Here is an 18,735-nt window from a genome sequence, read left to right as displayed (position 1 = left end):
AGTCCTCGTCTCAGATAAAAAACAAGTAGCTTTGCAATTTGCAAGCTATCTCTCCAAATCTGAGCCTGGCCTTGTAAAGTTACATTACTTCAGTAATATAACAAACAAGTGCGGACTGTTAGTTACAAGACAAAAGAATGACATTTTTGCTGTAAAATACATATTGATAAACATGCATTACCCCAAACAGAAAGATTTTTCACTGTATGTTTCTGCAGCTAGGACAAAGGTGTGCAGCTTTTTGTGGCTACGGTTGTACATATTTCAATAAAGCAACAATAACAGCATTTAAAGACTTGCTTTCTCCTATTTGCTTTTAAAACATCCTTTAGTTATTTCAGTGTTTTCAAGCTGCACAGAAGGAACACATACGGCTTTGGCCACAAGAATTTCTAGAATACTTTAAATGTTTCTATTTCTCAGGTGCTGAGATAAAAGCATAATAAAAGCTCCAAAAGGCAACTATGATCAAAAATTAAAATATCAGTCACCGCCGCTGTTACATCTTCACACAAAAAAATACCAGCGAACTGAATGAGACCACCGGTCATACCTGTATCAGCAGAATGCTAAACTCCAGAGCACTTCATTGACAAGAAACGACTCCACATTTGAAGTACTTGTTGGTGAGGAGAGAAGTGGTTAAGGTTTTCTTTTAAAACAAAACCCAAACTTTACTGCTATAATTTTTTTCAAGTAACAAGTACTGTAGCAGAAGCATCCTCAAGAAACAAAGGGCATAGTGATGTAGCTTAATAGTGTTGTGGTGACCTTTGAGACACTGACTAGTCCGTCAAGCACCATCTGCGATATGTACAGCATAGTTAAGAGGATTATTAACTGGCCTAGAAACTGAAGAGCCATTTCAGTCTTAAAAAGAATATGAACTGAATTCACTGAACTTGTACAGCTTGAGCTTCTGAGTGCCGCCAGTTAAGAAAGCCTTCTACTTCACAGGATAGGATCCAAGGATTGAATATATGGCACCTCTTATCTTAAATTCATCCTGAGTTTTTGGAAAACTAAAATCAAAGAAGCACTGTACCACAAATCACCTTACTATCAGCAAGACCACCTCTGCCTCTGACAAAGATCACAGATACAGTAAAGTTCCTAGGAAACACAGGACTACTGCTTAATGGAACTGAAAGACGTGCATTAAAAAAGGCTTAGCTTTTGCTAAAAATATTAATTCTACTTGGTGTAGGATATGCAGCACCAGCATCCTGATTCAGCATCCTCAGATTTTAATCATGCAACTACTTAGCAACGACTAAAATATCAGCATGTTATCAATATTGTTCTCATACTAAATCCAAAACACAGCACTATACCAGCTACTAGGAAGAAAATTAACTCCATCCCAGCCAAAACCAGGAAAACATTGCTGGATAAGAAGTAGGAATGACAGCAAATGATGGGTCAGAAGAACCACTTGCTGATAAACTGGAAAGCTCCTTTCCTTACTGCCTACAGTAAAACAGCCCATTAAGAGTTGCTTTTTGATTAAAAACAAGTAAGTAATTTCAGCTATGGCAAAGTGACATGTTTTAACTTGACATTTTGTTAAGGATGAGTACCCTGCGAAGCTCATAAAAGAGTGAAGAGATTCTGTGGAACGTTAAGATTTACTATATATACTCAATGCCACTGTCACTCCTGTGCAAAACACGTCAACCCGGAAATATCTGACTCAACAGCCCTAAGGTTATTTAGAATAGAAAGTGAGATTTTTACATGTTTCACTTTGATGCCATGAGAGCAGCTGCATTAAGTTCTCTCAGTGGTTTTCAAAACCCAAATAAAATGCTTGCTCTGTGTTTTAAAAGTTACTGTGCAAATGTGTGCCACCCACCCAGTCCGTAATAGCTTACATTCACCATTTTCAGAAAAGATAAACACAGCAGAGAAGGAAATGATAATATAAAAACAGCCTGGCACGTGAAATGAGGAAAAGCATTGTAGACTATCTGGCAAGACAAAGCACACAAATGTTATTTTGTGAAAATTAATAGCATCTGGAATTGTACTCCCATCCTAGTACTCTCCCCCAACCTCATGCCCAAATTAAAGGTATTTTATCTAATTCCCAGTTGAGAGGTTGCTAAAAGTGGTAAGTCACAGCTGTGTTGACATTGAACTTCTTGAACACAGAATACCAACGTCACACTGACACACTTTGCAGATGCTTCGTTACAAGCAGCACCAGTCACTTGATTTGAAATACCTAACCTAGCTGTAAAACAAACTGTTAATCTCCAGCTTCTTCTCCAGTTAAAGTCTTCTTTACAGTTCTGGAAACACACCAACACCTTATTATGTTTATGCTAAACTTATCTGCATTTTGATTGGAATTTGACAGTGACCAGTGGTTCAACTCAACAGTACCTCAGACACTGCAGAGAACAGGCCCCACTCACTCATCATTTTAACTAGATGCTCTCTCTTTTTGTTCCCACAGAAATCTATAACACAGTGACCTTCAATTTAAAATACAACTAATTAACTACCCGTTCTGTTGAAAAATGTTGGTATAATGTTGATATCTGACTTGCCTGGAGAATTTCAATTATGAACAGACTTATTTTTCCTTGCAACACAATAGACAAAAAAGCACTGGACATCAAATTCTGCAGATAGCTAAATGATGCTTCTTTAGAGCAGATATCACTATTTGCTTTGATACACCTTGTTTCAGAAAACTGTATTCTCATAGCACTTTTCTTCAGTCAACAAAATTACAACAACCTATGTAGGTGAGTATGCTGTAATTGACTAGTACGGAAATTACAGCACTGCTGCAACATCTGCACAGAAACTTCACTTCTGACGACTGCAAGCATTTCATCCAGTTCCTGATACGCCGTTTAACGTTTGCTAGAGCTAGAAGCATTGGCTTCAACAACTTGCAAAAGCCAATGACCAAATTTTCTACTTTAATCATTACTGTAATAATTACAGCAGCCTCTGAGGTTTTTACCTTCACAAAGACAGATACTTTCTAGACTACAGCTGTTTAACACGACAATGCTGACTTCTGCCTCATGTTGTGAGTAGTTTCATGATAGTCAATGATTATCATACGTAAAACTTACTGCAAAGCTCTAGCAGCACTATGTTTCTTACAGAGCTGACCAGCAGCTGTATTTCACCCCAATTAGGAGGCAGGGGCCATGTTTATCCTAACTATATTACAATAAGCCGACTCAAAAGCCTACACTTCAATTCAGCTAGCATTTTAAAAATCCTCACTTTGTTTTTTTTAATATTTTAAACTATGGGGTTTTGTATGCTCTTGGGGCCACAGATGCCTACATTTCTAGATGCAATTTCCATATCTACATTATGGTAACAGAAGAAAAAATACTCTGAATTCCAATCTAGAGAATATAATGGATAAGAGCAATATAAAAAAAAATACCACCTAACGAACATATTTTATTTGGTACCATGGAACCAGTGACAGTTTTGCAGTTCTTTTCAGTGAGTCTCAGCGAGCATACATGGTTTAACAATGGATATTATTCATAATTCAAAATGAGAGTCCTTCTCAATCAATTACATACTTATAAAGAGAATCTATGTACACTAGATACCTGAAATGATTACAGATAATATCACAAAAATCCATTTAGAGTAGGTAAAGTAAAATACAAGTATTTTTAACGATGAAATTATTTAGAACTCGGATCATTTTAAGGACTGCAGAGTTACCTTCAAGAGAAATACTTTTCAAATTGACTACTATGATTTTCTATAGATATGTCCAGACTCTGTGTTACAGTGGTTCCATAGATACATTATTCATGTACTTGATTCATTAAAAAATTATTTACAAGGATGCTGGATTATTGTAATGTGGATTTTCTGCATGGAGGCTGGGGGGTGTTATGACTCTAATTCAAAGGAGGAAGAGAGAAAGGGTTACAGAATTCATAAAAAGCATGTAGACGAGATTCAGACTGGCACACAGTGTGTGATAAAAATCAAATATGGAACATAATGGGACATATGGAAACATATCTTTTGTGCAGGGAAGGATGAATCACAAGTTCACAGCTGGAATTTATGTGGATCCTTATTTAGTGGAGCATCTGTAGCCACTGTTTAGCTACATTCCCACATCAACAACAAAACGGTGCCACAGAAGAGAACACATGCATCAAGCTCCAGCTGGTATCTGCGCCCACCACTCCCTTCTTTTCCCTGAAGCCACATTTAGTCAGTTTTCTTTTTACAGTTTGTGGGTGTATAAACATGCATATGCAAGTCAGTGGATAGAATCAAAATGCCACACCTGACCACTGCTGAATTTTGGAAGGGATGGGGATGTGGTATAGAAGGGATTGGTTCAGAAAAAAAACCCAGTCATTTAAAATCAGTCCCATGTCTACAGCTTTACTTTACAAATTTTACATATTTACATACTTCATGCACTTTACATGTTAGAAAAGTTTTATTTCAGTTCGGTATCATAAAAAATAGACCTTTAAAAATGCAAATTGAAGAATCATAGAAAAGATTATCTATATAGGTCTATTTGGAGAAAACCAAATTTCAATTTTGTAATTATAAAATTGCATATGCATTGAATTGCTTTAACATTTTCACACCTGACTTTTAGCTTCACAACATTAGCAAAAAGCAAAATAAGAATGTGGAGAAAGCAAGTCTAAGCAACTTTCATGCAAAAGATACATAAATACCAACTACAGATGTTTAAAGTGGGGTTAGTTTTGTTTTGGGGATTTGTGATGTTGTTTTACTTTTTAAGATCATTGCTGTTTATGCTACGAGTTAAATGATTTCCTTCCACTGCCTTCTGAAAGATTTCGTTAATTAAGATATGGATTAATGAAACATACTTTTTTATGCAAGAATAAAATTGCATTTTAAAGTAAAAAAATGCCCAGCACTGAGTTATCAGAGGATTATTTTTTTCAAACAGCTAGCATATACCACAGAGTTTCTCTAAACTGTGTAATTAAAATTTTGAAGAACCTAGATTTTAAAGGTCATACTTCTACAAATATTGCATTATTTGAAACTAGAGTATGATGCTCTAATGCCTAATCCCTTCCCCAAATTTTACTTCTACAATTATTTCTTCACTTAATATGTATCTTAGACGTGCTCCACCACGGAACAAGGAAAACACAAATTACCTCTTCCTGAGGAAAGACTGTAGGAAAAGCTCTCAGACCAGTTCCGTGATTATAGATGATACTTGTATTGACTTTAGTAAGAACAGGAGTAGGCACTTAAAGTTTTCTAGTGTTGTAAAGTATTGTTCTTCCTTTTGAGATGCCTTGTTTTTGACCTGTAATATTGTACTGACAGGCTGACTACCTCAAACAAGCCTTCTCAATGGAAAAAACGGATAGAAATTCTTTTAAATAAATTGTCAGGTAAGTCTGATGATTGAGGATGTAGGAAATTCACTAATCATTTTTACTGTTGTTTGAACATTTTCCATGTTCTTGGTTGTGTTCTAAAACCCAGCTTTTACTTCTCTCCTTAGACAATCAGACTGAGAAGCCACTAATGAAACTATCCTCATTGACAAGGAAATACACCAGTATGTGTCTACTTCAATTCTTTCTCAATTTTTTGCGGAAAACAAAAAATGCCACTTTACCGTAAGTGCTATGCCAAAACTGGAGAAGTAGCATTTTCCTTGGAATGAAAATTCACTTATCATGAGAGAGATTCTACATTTGTCAAGTTCTCGTAAATAACTTATCTTTGATTTGCTAAATACTAATTTAATACTACAGCTCATGCAACCAATTTTATTTTTTAATTATTTAAGGGAAGACAGTGTCTTCAGAATGCTACATCAAATGGGAAAAAAATACATATTTCCAAGGGAATTAAAATGTTTCAGTTGTCTGTCTTATTTATCCCTGCAGAGAAAAATCAACATCTCGGTAGATTCCACAGCAATATTTCAGGACACGTTGCAAAATAGTGTAATAAAATCATATTTAGATTACTTTGCCTTTTGTGTTTAAAATTATTTTGTATTCTAGAAAAGAGGGAAGCAAAGTCAGAAGAAACTGGAAATTATACATGGCACAAGACAAACACAGTCAGCCATATACATTTCTTAATGTAAAACAGTGTTTACTATTCAGCTATCACTATTCTAGTAGAAATCCAACGTTTTTTTAAAAGTAGAACAATGATAAGGAAATAAGTAAAATCTATGATAATGAGATACCATGTCAGACAGACAGATGCCATACCTTATTTCTATATAGGACCAAAAACATGTATGGTGAGTTGAGGTTTTTTTCCTAGCAGAAATGAAGTGATTGACAGCCTCCAGGTTAAAATTTGTTTTCGTTAAAACAATCTGATCACTCTTTCTCCTTCCCTCTCTCTCTTCCCACCCCCGCCCCCGCAGCCCTGAACTGAACTTTAGCATTGCGTTAACAATGGACTGGTGGATAAGAGGATCTATTAAAATGAGTAACTCACTGCGTCAGGTACTTTTCTTGCAGTATGCTCCATCTGCATGAAGCCAATGTTTTGGTGTGCTGACTGCTGCTATAACCAGCTCTCTCCCAGATATCAATAAAGCTGTGCACACATTTTATTTTTTTATGCAAATTATAGCTTTGGAGAGGTCATGCCTCAACACCATTGAATTAATAAGCAGCCAATCTGTGATATAAAGAACATATTTATAATCATAAATCACTTCTCAGATTATTACATTGTTTGCAGAACATTATAAAAACCGTTAAGTATTGGGCATTTCTTTATGGCATTCTGCATAAAGATGCAGCAAAGCATATGAATAAATGTCTTTTTGGGGAAGCTTGTATAGAAAGCACTTTTCCTGCTATCTTTAAGGACACCAGCAGTTAAAGAGTGAGCTGTTTCATAAACCTGTTTGTACCCCGATGTTCAAGTTTCACTTGAGGGATATGGTAATATAGAAAACGGATTTTTGTTTAATGCTAAAAAAACCCACCCGACCCCAAGCCCTGAAAAAACTCTATAAATAAATCACATTATTTAATCTTGAACAAAAAATAGAATCCTTACAATTTGTAGCACAAATGACAAAGTTCTTATACAGCTGTTCTGTTTTTCCTGGTTTAGAAACAGTAAGCCAGAAGTTGTTTTTGCTTTTCATACCTGCTTTCCACAACCCCTTATTCCGTGCATTCTAATTTAAAAGAAAAACTAATATTAGATAAAGCAACACATAATTTGACAGCCTACCAGTTAAATTCTGACAGGGTCAATAAAATGAGAGCTTGCAGGAGTCCCAGATGAGGAACACTTTCATGAATGCCTCCATTGTGTAAACTCTCCGTATATCCTGCCTGCAAATGACAGTCATATGCCACCAGCTGCAGGAGGCATTCCAGCAATGTCAACTGCTGTGGGGCATTAAAGCAGGGTAGATGAGTTGGTACTTCTTTATATTTTTCTCTGGCTAGAGCGAGGGCTGTCACGCTTAACTCATTTAAGTGTTATTTTTCTAAAGACTATGGTGTTTATTTAGAAATGTAAGAAAATATATAATTAAAGCCTTGCTAATGGAGCTCCTCATTTTAATAGTAGTTTTATTATATAAAGCCAGCTGGAAGTAATTATTTTTTTCCTTGCATACTCTTCATTAGTTTGTACCTCCCTCCTCCCCAAGACATCTATTTCAGATGTTCTTATCAAATTTATGTTTTTTAAAAAGTAAACTGTCCAGGGAACAAACAGCCACTAAAAGTTACAATAGGAAGTGTGAAAACCCCAATGTCCACTACTGAGAAATACAGTCGCTACCACTTCTGAGGAGACTGTTTTCCTATGAACTCCATTTTTAGATTGCCATAAAATTTAAGTTTTAGAGAATTCCTGCAAGAAAAAAAAGACTTGGCACGTATTTAATTAAGAACTAAGTCTGAACACACTGATACAGGTTTGTGGTTTTAATAGTTTTTAAACAACTCACTGACGTCCACGCTGATTATTTTTTGTCTACTAAGTCTGTGCAGAAAAAAGTGTTCAAGCACTCTATGAGTTTAATTTTCCTATTTTTCTTGGTATTTATTTTGTCAAATAAACACAAAGCTCATATTTGAGATACAGGAATACAAATATACCGAGGGCTCCTTTTTAAATATTAGCAATGTCCTGGTTAAGAAATTGTACAAAGTAGAGATCAAACTGAGATGCTTTTCTGCACCTTCCATGTAATAAGCCAGGGCATCGCACATTTTTATCATGCTCTTGCATACTGGCACCCTGAAATACAAAACACTGAACTCTTTGCATGTCAGCACCTACATTCAGCCATCCATGGAAGGGATGCTTCTCCTCTCTGTCCCTCATTTCTTCCTGTAGTCCCTTATAATCAAGATTGTTTTAATAATTCAGTTACTACCAATAAGAGTTTTTCTTTTAATACATGTTCAGATCTATACACAGAGCAAGAAAAACTGTGGGGAAAGAAAAAATGAGGAAAGGCATAAATAAATAAAGGATATCAATAATGATCTATCATAAAATGAAATTTTGCCGTTGTACTTCCGCAGGAGCCGTAACATCTCACAAGACATCCCTCTGAAAGCAGCAATAAACCTGCAGTACAGTACACAAGGTCTTGTATTCTGTGCCGGCAAAGGGCAATGAATATGTTAAAAGGAAATCAATCTGCATAAAAAGATCTGACAATAATATCTTCAGATTTGTTTGTTTTTTTTTTTTTCCCCCCCCTTAATGAGAAAACAAAGAAGACAGAACACTTTGGGAAGCCAAATTTTTATGTAAATGAGAATAATTCCTTTCAAAATGCTACTTTATTGATTAAATTACCTTTTATCCTCCTGTGTTGCTACTTTTCCTATGGAAAAGTTGGCAATTCCAGTTAGCAAGGAGTCTCGTAAACATTTCTCCTCCAATTTAATTTCATGTTGAATTACACTGCCCAAATTTCATTTTGAGATTTCTGGTTCAAAAAATTCAAAACTTCAGAGGCAAACTGGAAGCAACCACAATTTTGCACTGGCTTCCAGGATAACCCATGAAAAACTGAACTTTCAGTAACTTATACGTAAAATCATACACAGGCCTACAATGCCTAAAAGCTCAGACCTGACCAGAGGCTTTAACAGAGAACCTGGTTTAATTTTTGGATTGTGATAAAACAGGAAGCCAGGTTTAGATTTCTTTAAGAAAGTGCAATGCCTAGCTTTTTTTTTTTTTAAATGATGTTCATCTCCTTATTGTCTAAATAATAGGAAAGATTAAAATACACAAGAGCAACTTTCTTTACCATTGTAGAATCTTGTCTTGCAAAATACCTGCACATTTAGCTTCATAAGAGTTACACGCACACAGAAGGCTTGTAGAATTGAGCTCCTAGTTACAGCTCATTCTGAAGGCTAATACGCTGCTATCTGTAATTCTGTACCTAAACTATATGCTGTCCTTGATGCATGACAGGGCCTCCAATGACATGAATGGAAAACACATGCTCGGATCACGGTGAGGATATGATCCTTTATATTCTATTTTCCTCTCACTAGTACACACCAAATGCTGAATTGTTCATCTGAAAAGAACTACAGTGTATGACATTTTCATTCAAACTGTTCAAAGCCAGAAGTATCGCATTTTTAAGTTACCAATCTTTAAGAAATACACTATGGAATGCATGGAGAAAATACACATGAAAAGAATCAGGTAATCTATCTCCCTTCCTGGAATTCTGGTTAAATAAAGTTTAAAAAGAACCATCACAAATAAACAAGTTGTGTTCATCAAGTGTGTCTCACTGTTCCCTGAGTTGTTAAAAATTACTGAGAAAAAGAAGAGCAATTAAAGCTCTTTTCAACATTAGTCACACTAGGTATCACAAAAAAACAGAGACACGTACCACACCACTCAAATTCTTCTATAAGGGGCATATTCCAAAATGCACAGGTAGGCAGACTGCAGCACTGATCTCTACTGACATATTTGTGTTGTGGTCCATTTCCAAATAAACATCATCTCGAATATCACAGTAAGTTTACCTGCCAGTGACAGTACATTTCGGTTTTAATGACAATCCCAGTATCAATTCTCTCACTTTCCATAAAGCTTCTTAAAGTACCACTTATTATTCACTTTATAAGAAAAGCTTGCAGACTTCTGTGTTGTGCACAGGAAGGAATAGCAGGATCGTAATCTTGTCATTTTCTCTTCTGAACTCCCGTGCTCTGTAAGTGGCAGATGACACTCTCTCTTTTCCTTTGCACAAGTGCACAGATACGCATCACCGGTAGAGGATGGGGATGCAATGGCTTCCCGAGAGGGTCAGAATAGCATCAATGGTACATTGTTGGCAAGTTCACACTGATCAAAGCAATTCCGAGATGCTCACCCCCTGCCCCCCGAAAGAGATGGCCTCTCTATGACAAAATGTTGTGTGACACAGCCATACAAGTGGCACTGTTTTCTTTGTCAGTGAAGGAAAATCATTTAGAAAACAGTTGTCAAGTATTTCAGTAAGGGAAAGGAGGCATTAGGGCATTACTATAATGAGTGGGGTGAGCAGTAACAAAGCAACAGATGCCTGTCCATAGGCTGATGTACAGTCTCTTATTTTGGACATTTGTCAGACAGACTGATGTTAAGCTATAGAATGCATTTTGCCTCACTGAAAAACTGTATATAAACACACAGACTTTCATTTAATAAAACTGCTTTTTAAGTTTACCCCTTTCTACAGGCGGGCTGGGCAAAAAATTAATCCCTTAATTACAGTTTATCTAGATGCTGAAATTTTGTCATTACGCTCTCTGAGTTATAGTAAAAAGCTGCATTAGTGATTCTCTTTCTGAACTAAAAGATTAAGAGACAGCAACAATGGAATTCTCCCTTCTCCCTCTTCTCTGTTTCAGCCTTCTCTTTCTTGAGCCAGTATGATTCATCACCTCCTGGGTATACCAGGAGCCCCAAGTTTGGAAATTCTTCTAAACTGCAAAGAACCATTAGTCTACAAGGCAAATCCTTTTACAAAAGCACAAGCACTATTGTTCGAGAAAAATAACTGAGCAAAGAAAGCTATACACAGCATATGTTTTGAGCATTTCTAGTAAAAAGTAAAAGCTCTTTAAAGCTTTTGTTTCTGATTGTACTTTATGACGGCAGTTCTGTATCAGTGAACAGAGTGTTCCTTTGCAATCAGCACAGTGTCACAACGACCTGGCAAATGCGAATGCTTTCACTATCACTACAGTCCTTGCAATCTTGCCTCAGCTGTGACCCATTCACTTTTGCCCCAACTTCACTAAGATGCCTTACTCAGCATCTAATTAGTTAGGGAAGATTTGCCTTGGCTCTTAACCCTGACATAAGAGCAGGAGACTCTGCTGCTGTTATATACCAAATCTGTTCTGTCACTACATTAATCAAATCCCCATAAAACTATACATGAATAAGAAACTACTAAAATACAAAGTAGAAAAATAAAAAATAGAAGAAACTATACATTTTAAAATGTTAAACACTAGTGCTTATTGCACAATATATTTGAGCATGTGCTTTAATATATGCTTCAATGCTTCATGCAGGTTTTACAGTTTTGTGCATACATATCTCAAAGTTAAGCAAAGATCTCACAGTGTTCTTAGCACATCATCAACTAAAATATACAATGGCAGAAATATGTTCAAACACTGTATGTGTATATGTGCAAGGTTAATATGTATAGAGAGGAATGGGGAACATTTTGCTGTGTTTTAGTTCTCCTGCAAATACTGAACACAGTAAGAGAAGCTATTGAGAGGGGTTTTTTATTCTTAATCACGTATTATGCACATAGCCATGTATCTACCACTGCATGTACTTGTATGTCTAGTGCTATATGTCATACAGAACATCCTGCGCTTTTGCCATGTACAATATTTTCTAATGCCTCTATTCTAAGGCACATCAGAAGCAGCACAAAATTCTTGATGCAAATATTTTGAATTTGCTAAAAGTACATGAACCATTACAGGTCTAAACCATGCTTTACCAAAATACCCAACAAAATTAAAGGAAGTGTCTGAAATGAGACAATGTAACCTGATAAAGCTTCTGAATTCATACTAGCAGATGAACTTATTCATGAACAATAACAACAAAAAACCACCTGGGGTCAGCTAATCTTTAAAATGGTGTGATAAAAAAAAAATATATTAAATAAAATTATTATGTTTGCTGACACTTACTGACAGAGGCAATTGTTAACTACCGTAAACTACAAAATGCATTTTACCAATGCTAATCTTCCTCCCAAAATGTTCATAATAAATCAATGTATGGAATTTAGCCTGTTGTCAAATTCAGTTTGAACTTTTTTGCATGTATACCTATATTAAAAGAATAGTTATACGTTACAGTAAAACACTTAATTACTTAATAAATGTTAAAATTGCATACAACCTCTATGACCAGCAATCCAGGAACATTTAAAAAGCTTTCACCTTCAATCCATTAGACATTACACAACGCTCCTATTTTTAAATACTGGTTCAATAAACAGTTTATGTGCCTATGTCTACATCAATGTTAGGAACTATCAGATTGAAGAATACAAGTACAGCTCAAAACAGGCAGTGCACGTTGTATACAGTTTAATATTTCTAGCAATATTAATGCATGCTCCACGTATTGTAAGTATTTATTTAGTTTTCCTTGGAATAAGCATGCATTTATGCAAGGAAAAGAAGCTGAATTTACTGTACCATATCTCTCGTGAACAGACACGTCTATATTAATATACATCATTGATTTAATTTTTAGTTTTCTTGGCTTCCCGCTCACCTATCTAGAAGTGATTTCTCTGGTGATAACTAACACATCATGCTAATGAGAGAATCTAATGTACAATACAGAAATGTCACTACTAATAATATTTGCATGAAGTTAAATAAAGCAACTGTAAGAGAATGTCAGACAGTTGTTCTTTAATAAGATACAGTTACACAATGAAATTATGTTGTTAATTTTGTTACATCATTGAGTGAATCCTAAATTACTATATAATGACGCACAGATCCATTTATAATTCTGATATACTGCTTTTTCACTCTCACATTGAAAAAAGCTTCTGGAAAGGCTATTACCTTTTTGTATGAAACGGATTAAACATAATTCTTTCTTAACAAAAAGGTACATGGATCTGGCATTTTGTGTCACTGTGGGTTACAGCCATTTCTCTTACGGTCTCATTTCTGAAATGACTTAAAAGTATTTTAAAACATTACAGCCCTTAAGGTAACTGGATGAAGAAAAATGACATTTCTTATTCTGACAAATGTACAAAACATTTATGAAAGCAGACAATCAAAAAAGCCTGCTTTTTTTAATCAATCAAATCCAGACCTTCCTTTCTGTTGTTAACAACTCCTTGCCAGAACTAGAATGGGCAGTGGGTGCCCTGGACTTAACTAGATGAGCATGGAAGAGAAGCCAAGGGTTTCTGCTCATTCTCGACCTGTCACTGATCAAAGTGACCCAAAGAAGCACTCCTTTTTAAAAGTTAAGATTTATGCCCTTTCAGGTTATCAGACATTCTTCCGTATACAGAATGGGATGACCCCTTTCAAGCGAATCACGCACTTTTACAAAAGGTGCACAGGAAAAACAATGCAGTCAAGTGGCCATGTCAAACTTCTCACAGGTAATTTAGGAGACTATTCCTCTTCTCCTCTCAACCCACCAAAATCTAAATTTGCTCTGGAATGTGAAGATGCCATTTTCTTGCACTCCTATTCTCTAAGAAAATAATCCAAAAATAAATACCATCATATTTGCTATTAATAGCCCAAACCTATGCAATCAATCCTAATTTTTCTAAGACACATACAGCTCCTTGTCATAACGAACTAGGTTTTCCTTTTATTCTGAGAAAAGTTATTCATTCCTATAGTATGCAAATAGCAGTGCAGTGTGAGTTGAGAGGTAAGAGGAGGGAGGGATCGCATGGTTTTGTTTTGTTCTAAATCATTCTTCTTCCCATGCTCCAATCTTTGTACTAAAAACCTGCTTGAGATTAAGTTACAACTCCAAGGAAAAGTGATGGGGCTCAGAGTTTGTTTGCTTCTAAAAAACATGTGGAAAGCCAGCATTATACTTAGAAATTTAAAAAAGAAATGTCTCTAGCATTACTATGTATAGCTGGAAAAGTTTCATTAAACAGCTCTTTCAAACCATGCCAAACTTTGCTTGCAAGTTATGTACATTTCATAACTTCATGTTATTTGTACTCATGAAAGTAATTTTTCTTAAAGCAAAGGAAAAAATTCAAAAATACTTACATTTCCAGAAGATAGATTCAAAATAATTAACAAGCAAATGGATGAAAATAGGTAACAGAAAACAACATTCAAAATTTTAGTGATTTAGAAAGAAACATTGGCACTTAGACACAAATTTGGAGCTGCACTTGCACAGAGTCTGTGCTTATAGTCTGCGCGAGCTAGCAAGTTTTAACAGCCTTAACAAATCAGAAATATAAGACAAAATATTATCCTAAAAGAGGAGAGAAATGCATTTAGCAAAATAACTTACCCTCCTCTTAAAAGCATGATGAAAGCATATTTGGACTGAATATGTTTAGCACATGATAAACAAACAAACAAAATATGACAAGGAGATTAACACAGTACGCGAACGCGTTAAGTACAGACTTTGAAGAAATAAATCTGTTCGACATTACCACCTTTGCAGTGCTACTGTGTGTATTCCAATGGAAGGATACACACTGATGCAGCATCTACCACACATTTAATCATTTAGTACATTAATTCTCTCCTTCTATACAGAATACAACATGACCACGCATGTTCAATAATGTACAAAATCCAGTTAATAATCAAGAATTAGCACATTTAAAATATTATTTAAAAAAGAAAATAGAAACCAAACAGCCTAGCTTACGTGCATAAATGTTTGGGTTGGTCTAATGAGCTAGTTGTTTCAAATTATTTTACCCCCTTACACATTGTGATGCTCTTTTATTTAGTTTTGTTTCCTTTCTTTGTCAGTGTTGAACATTTTCTAGTATTCCAGAGACCACAGAGGCTAAATCTGTTGAAAAAGGTCTAATACTAAACAGGCAATCTAATACTATCTATGTAGTTCAATCGTCATTTATCAATTGATCGTTATCTGGATCTAGTTATGTTAACCCTTTTGTGGCTGAAATGAAAAGAACCTTTTCTCCACCTCAAAAATTTAGTCTCACTTCTAACTAAAAGAATACAGTAGGTAATTTGAATAACTGCTTTCCATGCTATGGCTTAGTACCACTATAACCAAATATGTTATGTATCACAGACGTGCATACTGCTGATAAGGCTTGTAAGCAGTGCAGTAGCAGTTCACACTTCCTAGTGCCAAGCAGCGTTTTTGAAATGTGCATCTCTACCAGGAAATGAACTTTTTTACTTTCAAGAATGAGAAATTGAACAGAGTTGCTTATTTGCCTTATGTTGATTACATTCTATACCAGCGTACTGTATCAGCAGTAATCAGGGTCCCTCTACAGGATATATCAAAATATTCCTTATTCAAATGCCTTCATCCTGTCCTGAGCTATACTGCTTAAACTGTCGTCCATAGACAACCGCTATTGGTTATTAACTATCTGCTTTGGAGTTTTTCTTGGCTTTAAAGTTTTTTTTTAATTAAATTACCGTTTTATGGCCAGTATTCAGGCATGCTTTGTTACTGTAAACTATAAAAACCTAATCACTTTCCCTCTCTTTTCTTACAGTACAACGCCTCTCAGGTAAATGAGTTCCTTCATCTTATATGTCCAACGTTAAATAAAAGTCTAATATTAATACACAAATCATTTACTAACTCCTCTTTTGGCTAACACAGTATTTCAATTATTATCAGTCAGTGTCAGTCCATAATTGGAAACTGGTTTTCAGAGAGGCAAAACGTCCCCTGGTAGGGAGTCACCCTGTTAAAAACCTCCAGGTTGAACTTCCCTCCCCTGCTTGAGCCCCGTCCAAGCTGAAAGTTTCTCCCTCTCTTTTTTTTCTTTTTTTTTCCCTCTTTTTTTTTTTCCCCCCCTTTCCCTTCACCCAGAAGAGCCAAGCAATTGTGCAAGATTAGCTATAACACACAGGGCGCGTATCACCAAGTGCATGGTACAGAGACACTGGCTCCTGTGATTAATTATCAGTTATTACTGGCCTTGCAGTAACATTTTCGCTTTCCCGTCAGAACCGGCATACCAAGCTGCCTTAAACGCGGCCCCCGGTGAAGGAGCAGCTCTGGGGAGGACGCCAAGGCACAGCTCCGCAGAGAGGGGGGAGAGAGAGAGAGGGAGCGAGCGGGGAGAGGGAGCGGGAGAGGGACCTGAGGACTGAAACTGTCTCCTCTAACGACCCTCAGCTCCGTGCTGGCAGCAGCTCCAGCAGGACGGCTCGCCGCTCCTTCCCTCTGAATAAAACTGTGTTCTGCCACATGAAGTCAATTACGCCGTTCTGAGGGGCCCCCTAAATTTAGTATCAGTTTGATTTGGGGGCTTATGTGCTCAGGAAGAAAGAAAGGAGTTTTGCTGGGATAGCAGATACTTTTATTTATGGGACGGGGGGAGAGCGAGGGGAAAGAGAGTGGAACAAAACAAAAGCAAACAAAGAAAGAAAAACAGTCTTACTACGAGCAAAGCTCTATTTGGAAACTTTAAAACAAATGCTTTGCTTTTACTTAAAGCTTTAATATTTTTTCCTCTTTTAAAAAGGAGCCCTTAGGGAAGCAATGAAGTAACCATGCACATTCCAATGACATAGTTATGACAGTTCAGAGGCTAACTATGTAGTGATGAATGAAACAAAAATGAAACGTGGAAAGAAAGAGAAAAAGGAGGGAAAAAAAAGAGCACAAAAATGCCATGTTTTAAAATAAACGAAAGTAACGTACCTGTTGGGACATTCTGAATAAGAGGTTAGTGTCAGTGTTCTGCCATGTCCCCATGAAACCAGAGTCGGTCGCTGCCGTTCTTGTTCCGAACTGCATGGAGTTGTCAGTGCAGGAGTCTCTTAAAGTCAAGTCTCTTGCCCTCTTTCGCTCTCTGTGTCTCTGTGTGTGTCTGTCTCTCACATCCACTTCTGCCTCTTCTGACTGAAAAGTGAAGGTGGATTTTTTGAGCCTCTTGGCAGCCAGTAGCAGGAGTGTAGTGTAGTTAAGAAGCTAGCTGCACTGTGCCTTTCATTTGGGAAGGGGGGATTCAGGGGAGAGGGTCAGAGCTTCTTTCGCACCTTCAGCACAGATACCCCTATCATTTATGCATAGATTGTGACTCCCCAAGCTCGCCTTTGCTCAGTTTAACAGCTGCCTGTCAGGTGTGCATGCAGCACTAAGGAGACCCAACCATCAGCTTCAAACTCTCAGCCACTGGATGTCATTGGATAGCAGAGCAAAGAGTCAACTGCACTGCTCCACTGTCAGGCACCAAATGACATCCTGCACTAACCCTTCAGTCTACGGATACACAGATACACACACACGCACATTCTCTCTAAGTAGCACAATGATCAGAGTGAATTGGGAGAAAGAAAAGGCTGTGGCCCTTTCCCTGTCTTTCTCTGTTTTTCCTCAACAATGCTGTCAAGCACAGCGTGTAATATCTGACACTTGCCTACCACACAGGATTAGCAAACCTTAAAAAAAAAAAGAAAAAGGAAGAAGCAAGCAAGCAAGCAAGCAAGCAATTACTCTTAAATACAGTCAATATTCACTTAGAAGTAAAACATAAAAGTTGGCCTGGTTATTTTCTAAATATTAGTCAGACAAGAATTGTGGGATAGTCCGTTCCTATCCCAAATAAAACTCTTACCAAAGAGGGGAAAAAAGACATGATCCAACGCCTTTTGAAATAAAACCAGAAAGTCACATGCACATTTCATCTCTCACACCCCTTTCTTCCCTTGCCCACTGCTAAGTGTCTTAAGCAGCATCGCGAGCAAGAAAGGACGGAAAAATGAAAAAGCTAGCCCTTTCTTCCCCTCCCCCAAAAGATCAAAAGTAGTTTTTTGTTTTGTTTTGTTTTTTTAAGTAGCTGGTTGAAGCAGATACAATACACCTTTCAAATCGTAAAGAACAAAGAAATGAATCACAGCAGAGAAGAAGCCAGTCCCACACAGTTAAAAAGTAACGCAAAAGAAAAAGTATTTTTCCTTTAAGATCTTTTTTCTGTACTTAAGGTACAGTACTATATACCAGGATAAATAATACCACTACAATACTGTTTTTAATTACAGTGGCTTTTTTAAGTGACTCGTATTTGAAAAAATTCTCTTACCCACTTCATCCTTTACATACAGACAAGAAATCATAACTCTGCAAACAAACTTCAAAAATGTAAAACAAAATTCATGCAATCTCATAAAAAATCGGCCAGAGTATTAAAAAAAAAAAAAAGCTATCCTTTCCAACATAAGGAACATTCATCTTCTAATAAAATCTACAAATTTAGGAGGACAAATGTACCACTCACTCCTTTTTTCTTAACTCAGGAATAACAATAAACCTCACTCTCTGAAACAACAAAAGAAACAGAAGAGAGCTTCAGTGGCAGCTCTGTGTCATTAGTGTGCAATGAGAAAAGATGAGAAGATGTACACTATGTTGACACAAATGTGCCTTCCCCTCTAGACCCTACATCTCTTGAAAGCTTTTCTGTTAAACTTTCCTCCAGTTCAGCACCATTAAGTACAAAAAAAAGTCTCA

At 36.5% G+C, this 18,735-nt stretch overlaps 1 protein-coding gene across 2 annotated transcripts in view; it reads right to left on the bottom strand.

Annotated features, from left to right (window-relative positions):
* BNC2 (basonuclin zinc finger protein 2) overlaps positions 1-17,863 on the bottom strand; it is a 244,169-nt gene extending 226,306 nt beyond the window's left edge. The window contains exons 1-2 of one of the 2 annotated variants that reach the window (XM_075136751.1): positions 17,843-17,863; positions 16,927-17,127 (exon numbers count right to left, since the gene is read on the bottom strand). In XM_075136751.1, the coding sequence (XP_074992852.1) occupies positions 16,927-17,127; positions 17,843-17,863 (222 nt within the window). Of the gene's footprint in view, positions 1-16,926; positions 17,128-17,264; positions 17,289-17,842 lie in introns of those variants that run through there. The other variant, XM_075136750.1, reaches the window with a different exon arrangement.
* Between the last annotated feature and the right edge of the window lie 872 nt (positions 17,864-18,735).

This window comes from Calonectris borealis, chromosome Z (genome assembly GCF_964195595.1).
Source record: "Calonectris borealis chromosome Z, bCalBor7.hap1.2, whole genome shotgun sequence".
Classification (NCBI taxonomy): domain Eukaryota; kingdom Metazoa; phylum Chordata; class Aves; order Procellariiformes; family Procellariidae; genus Calonectris; species Calonectris borealis.
This window is presented reverse-complemented; position numbering and strand designations above follow the sequence as displayed.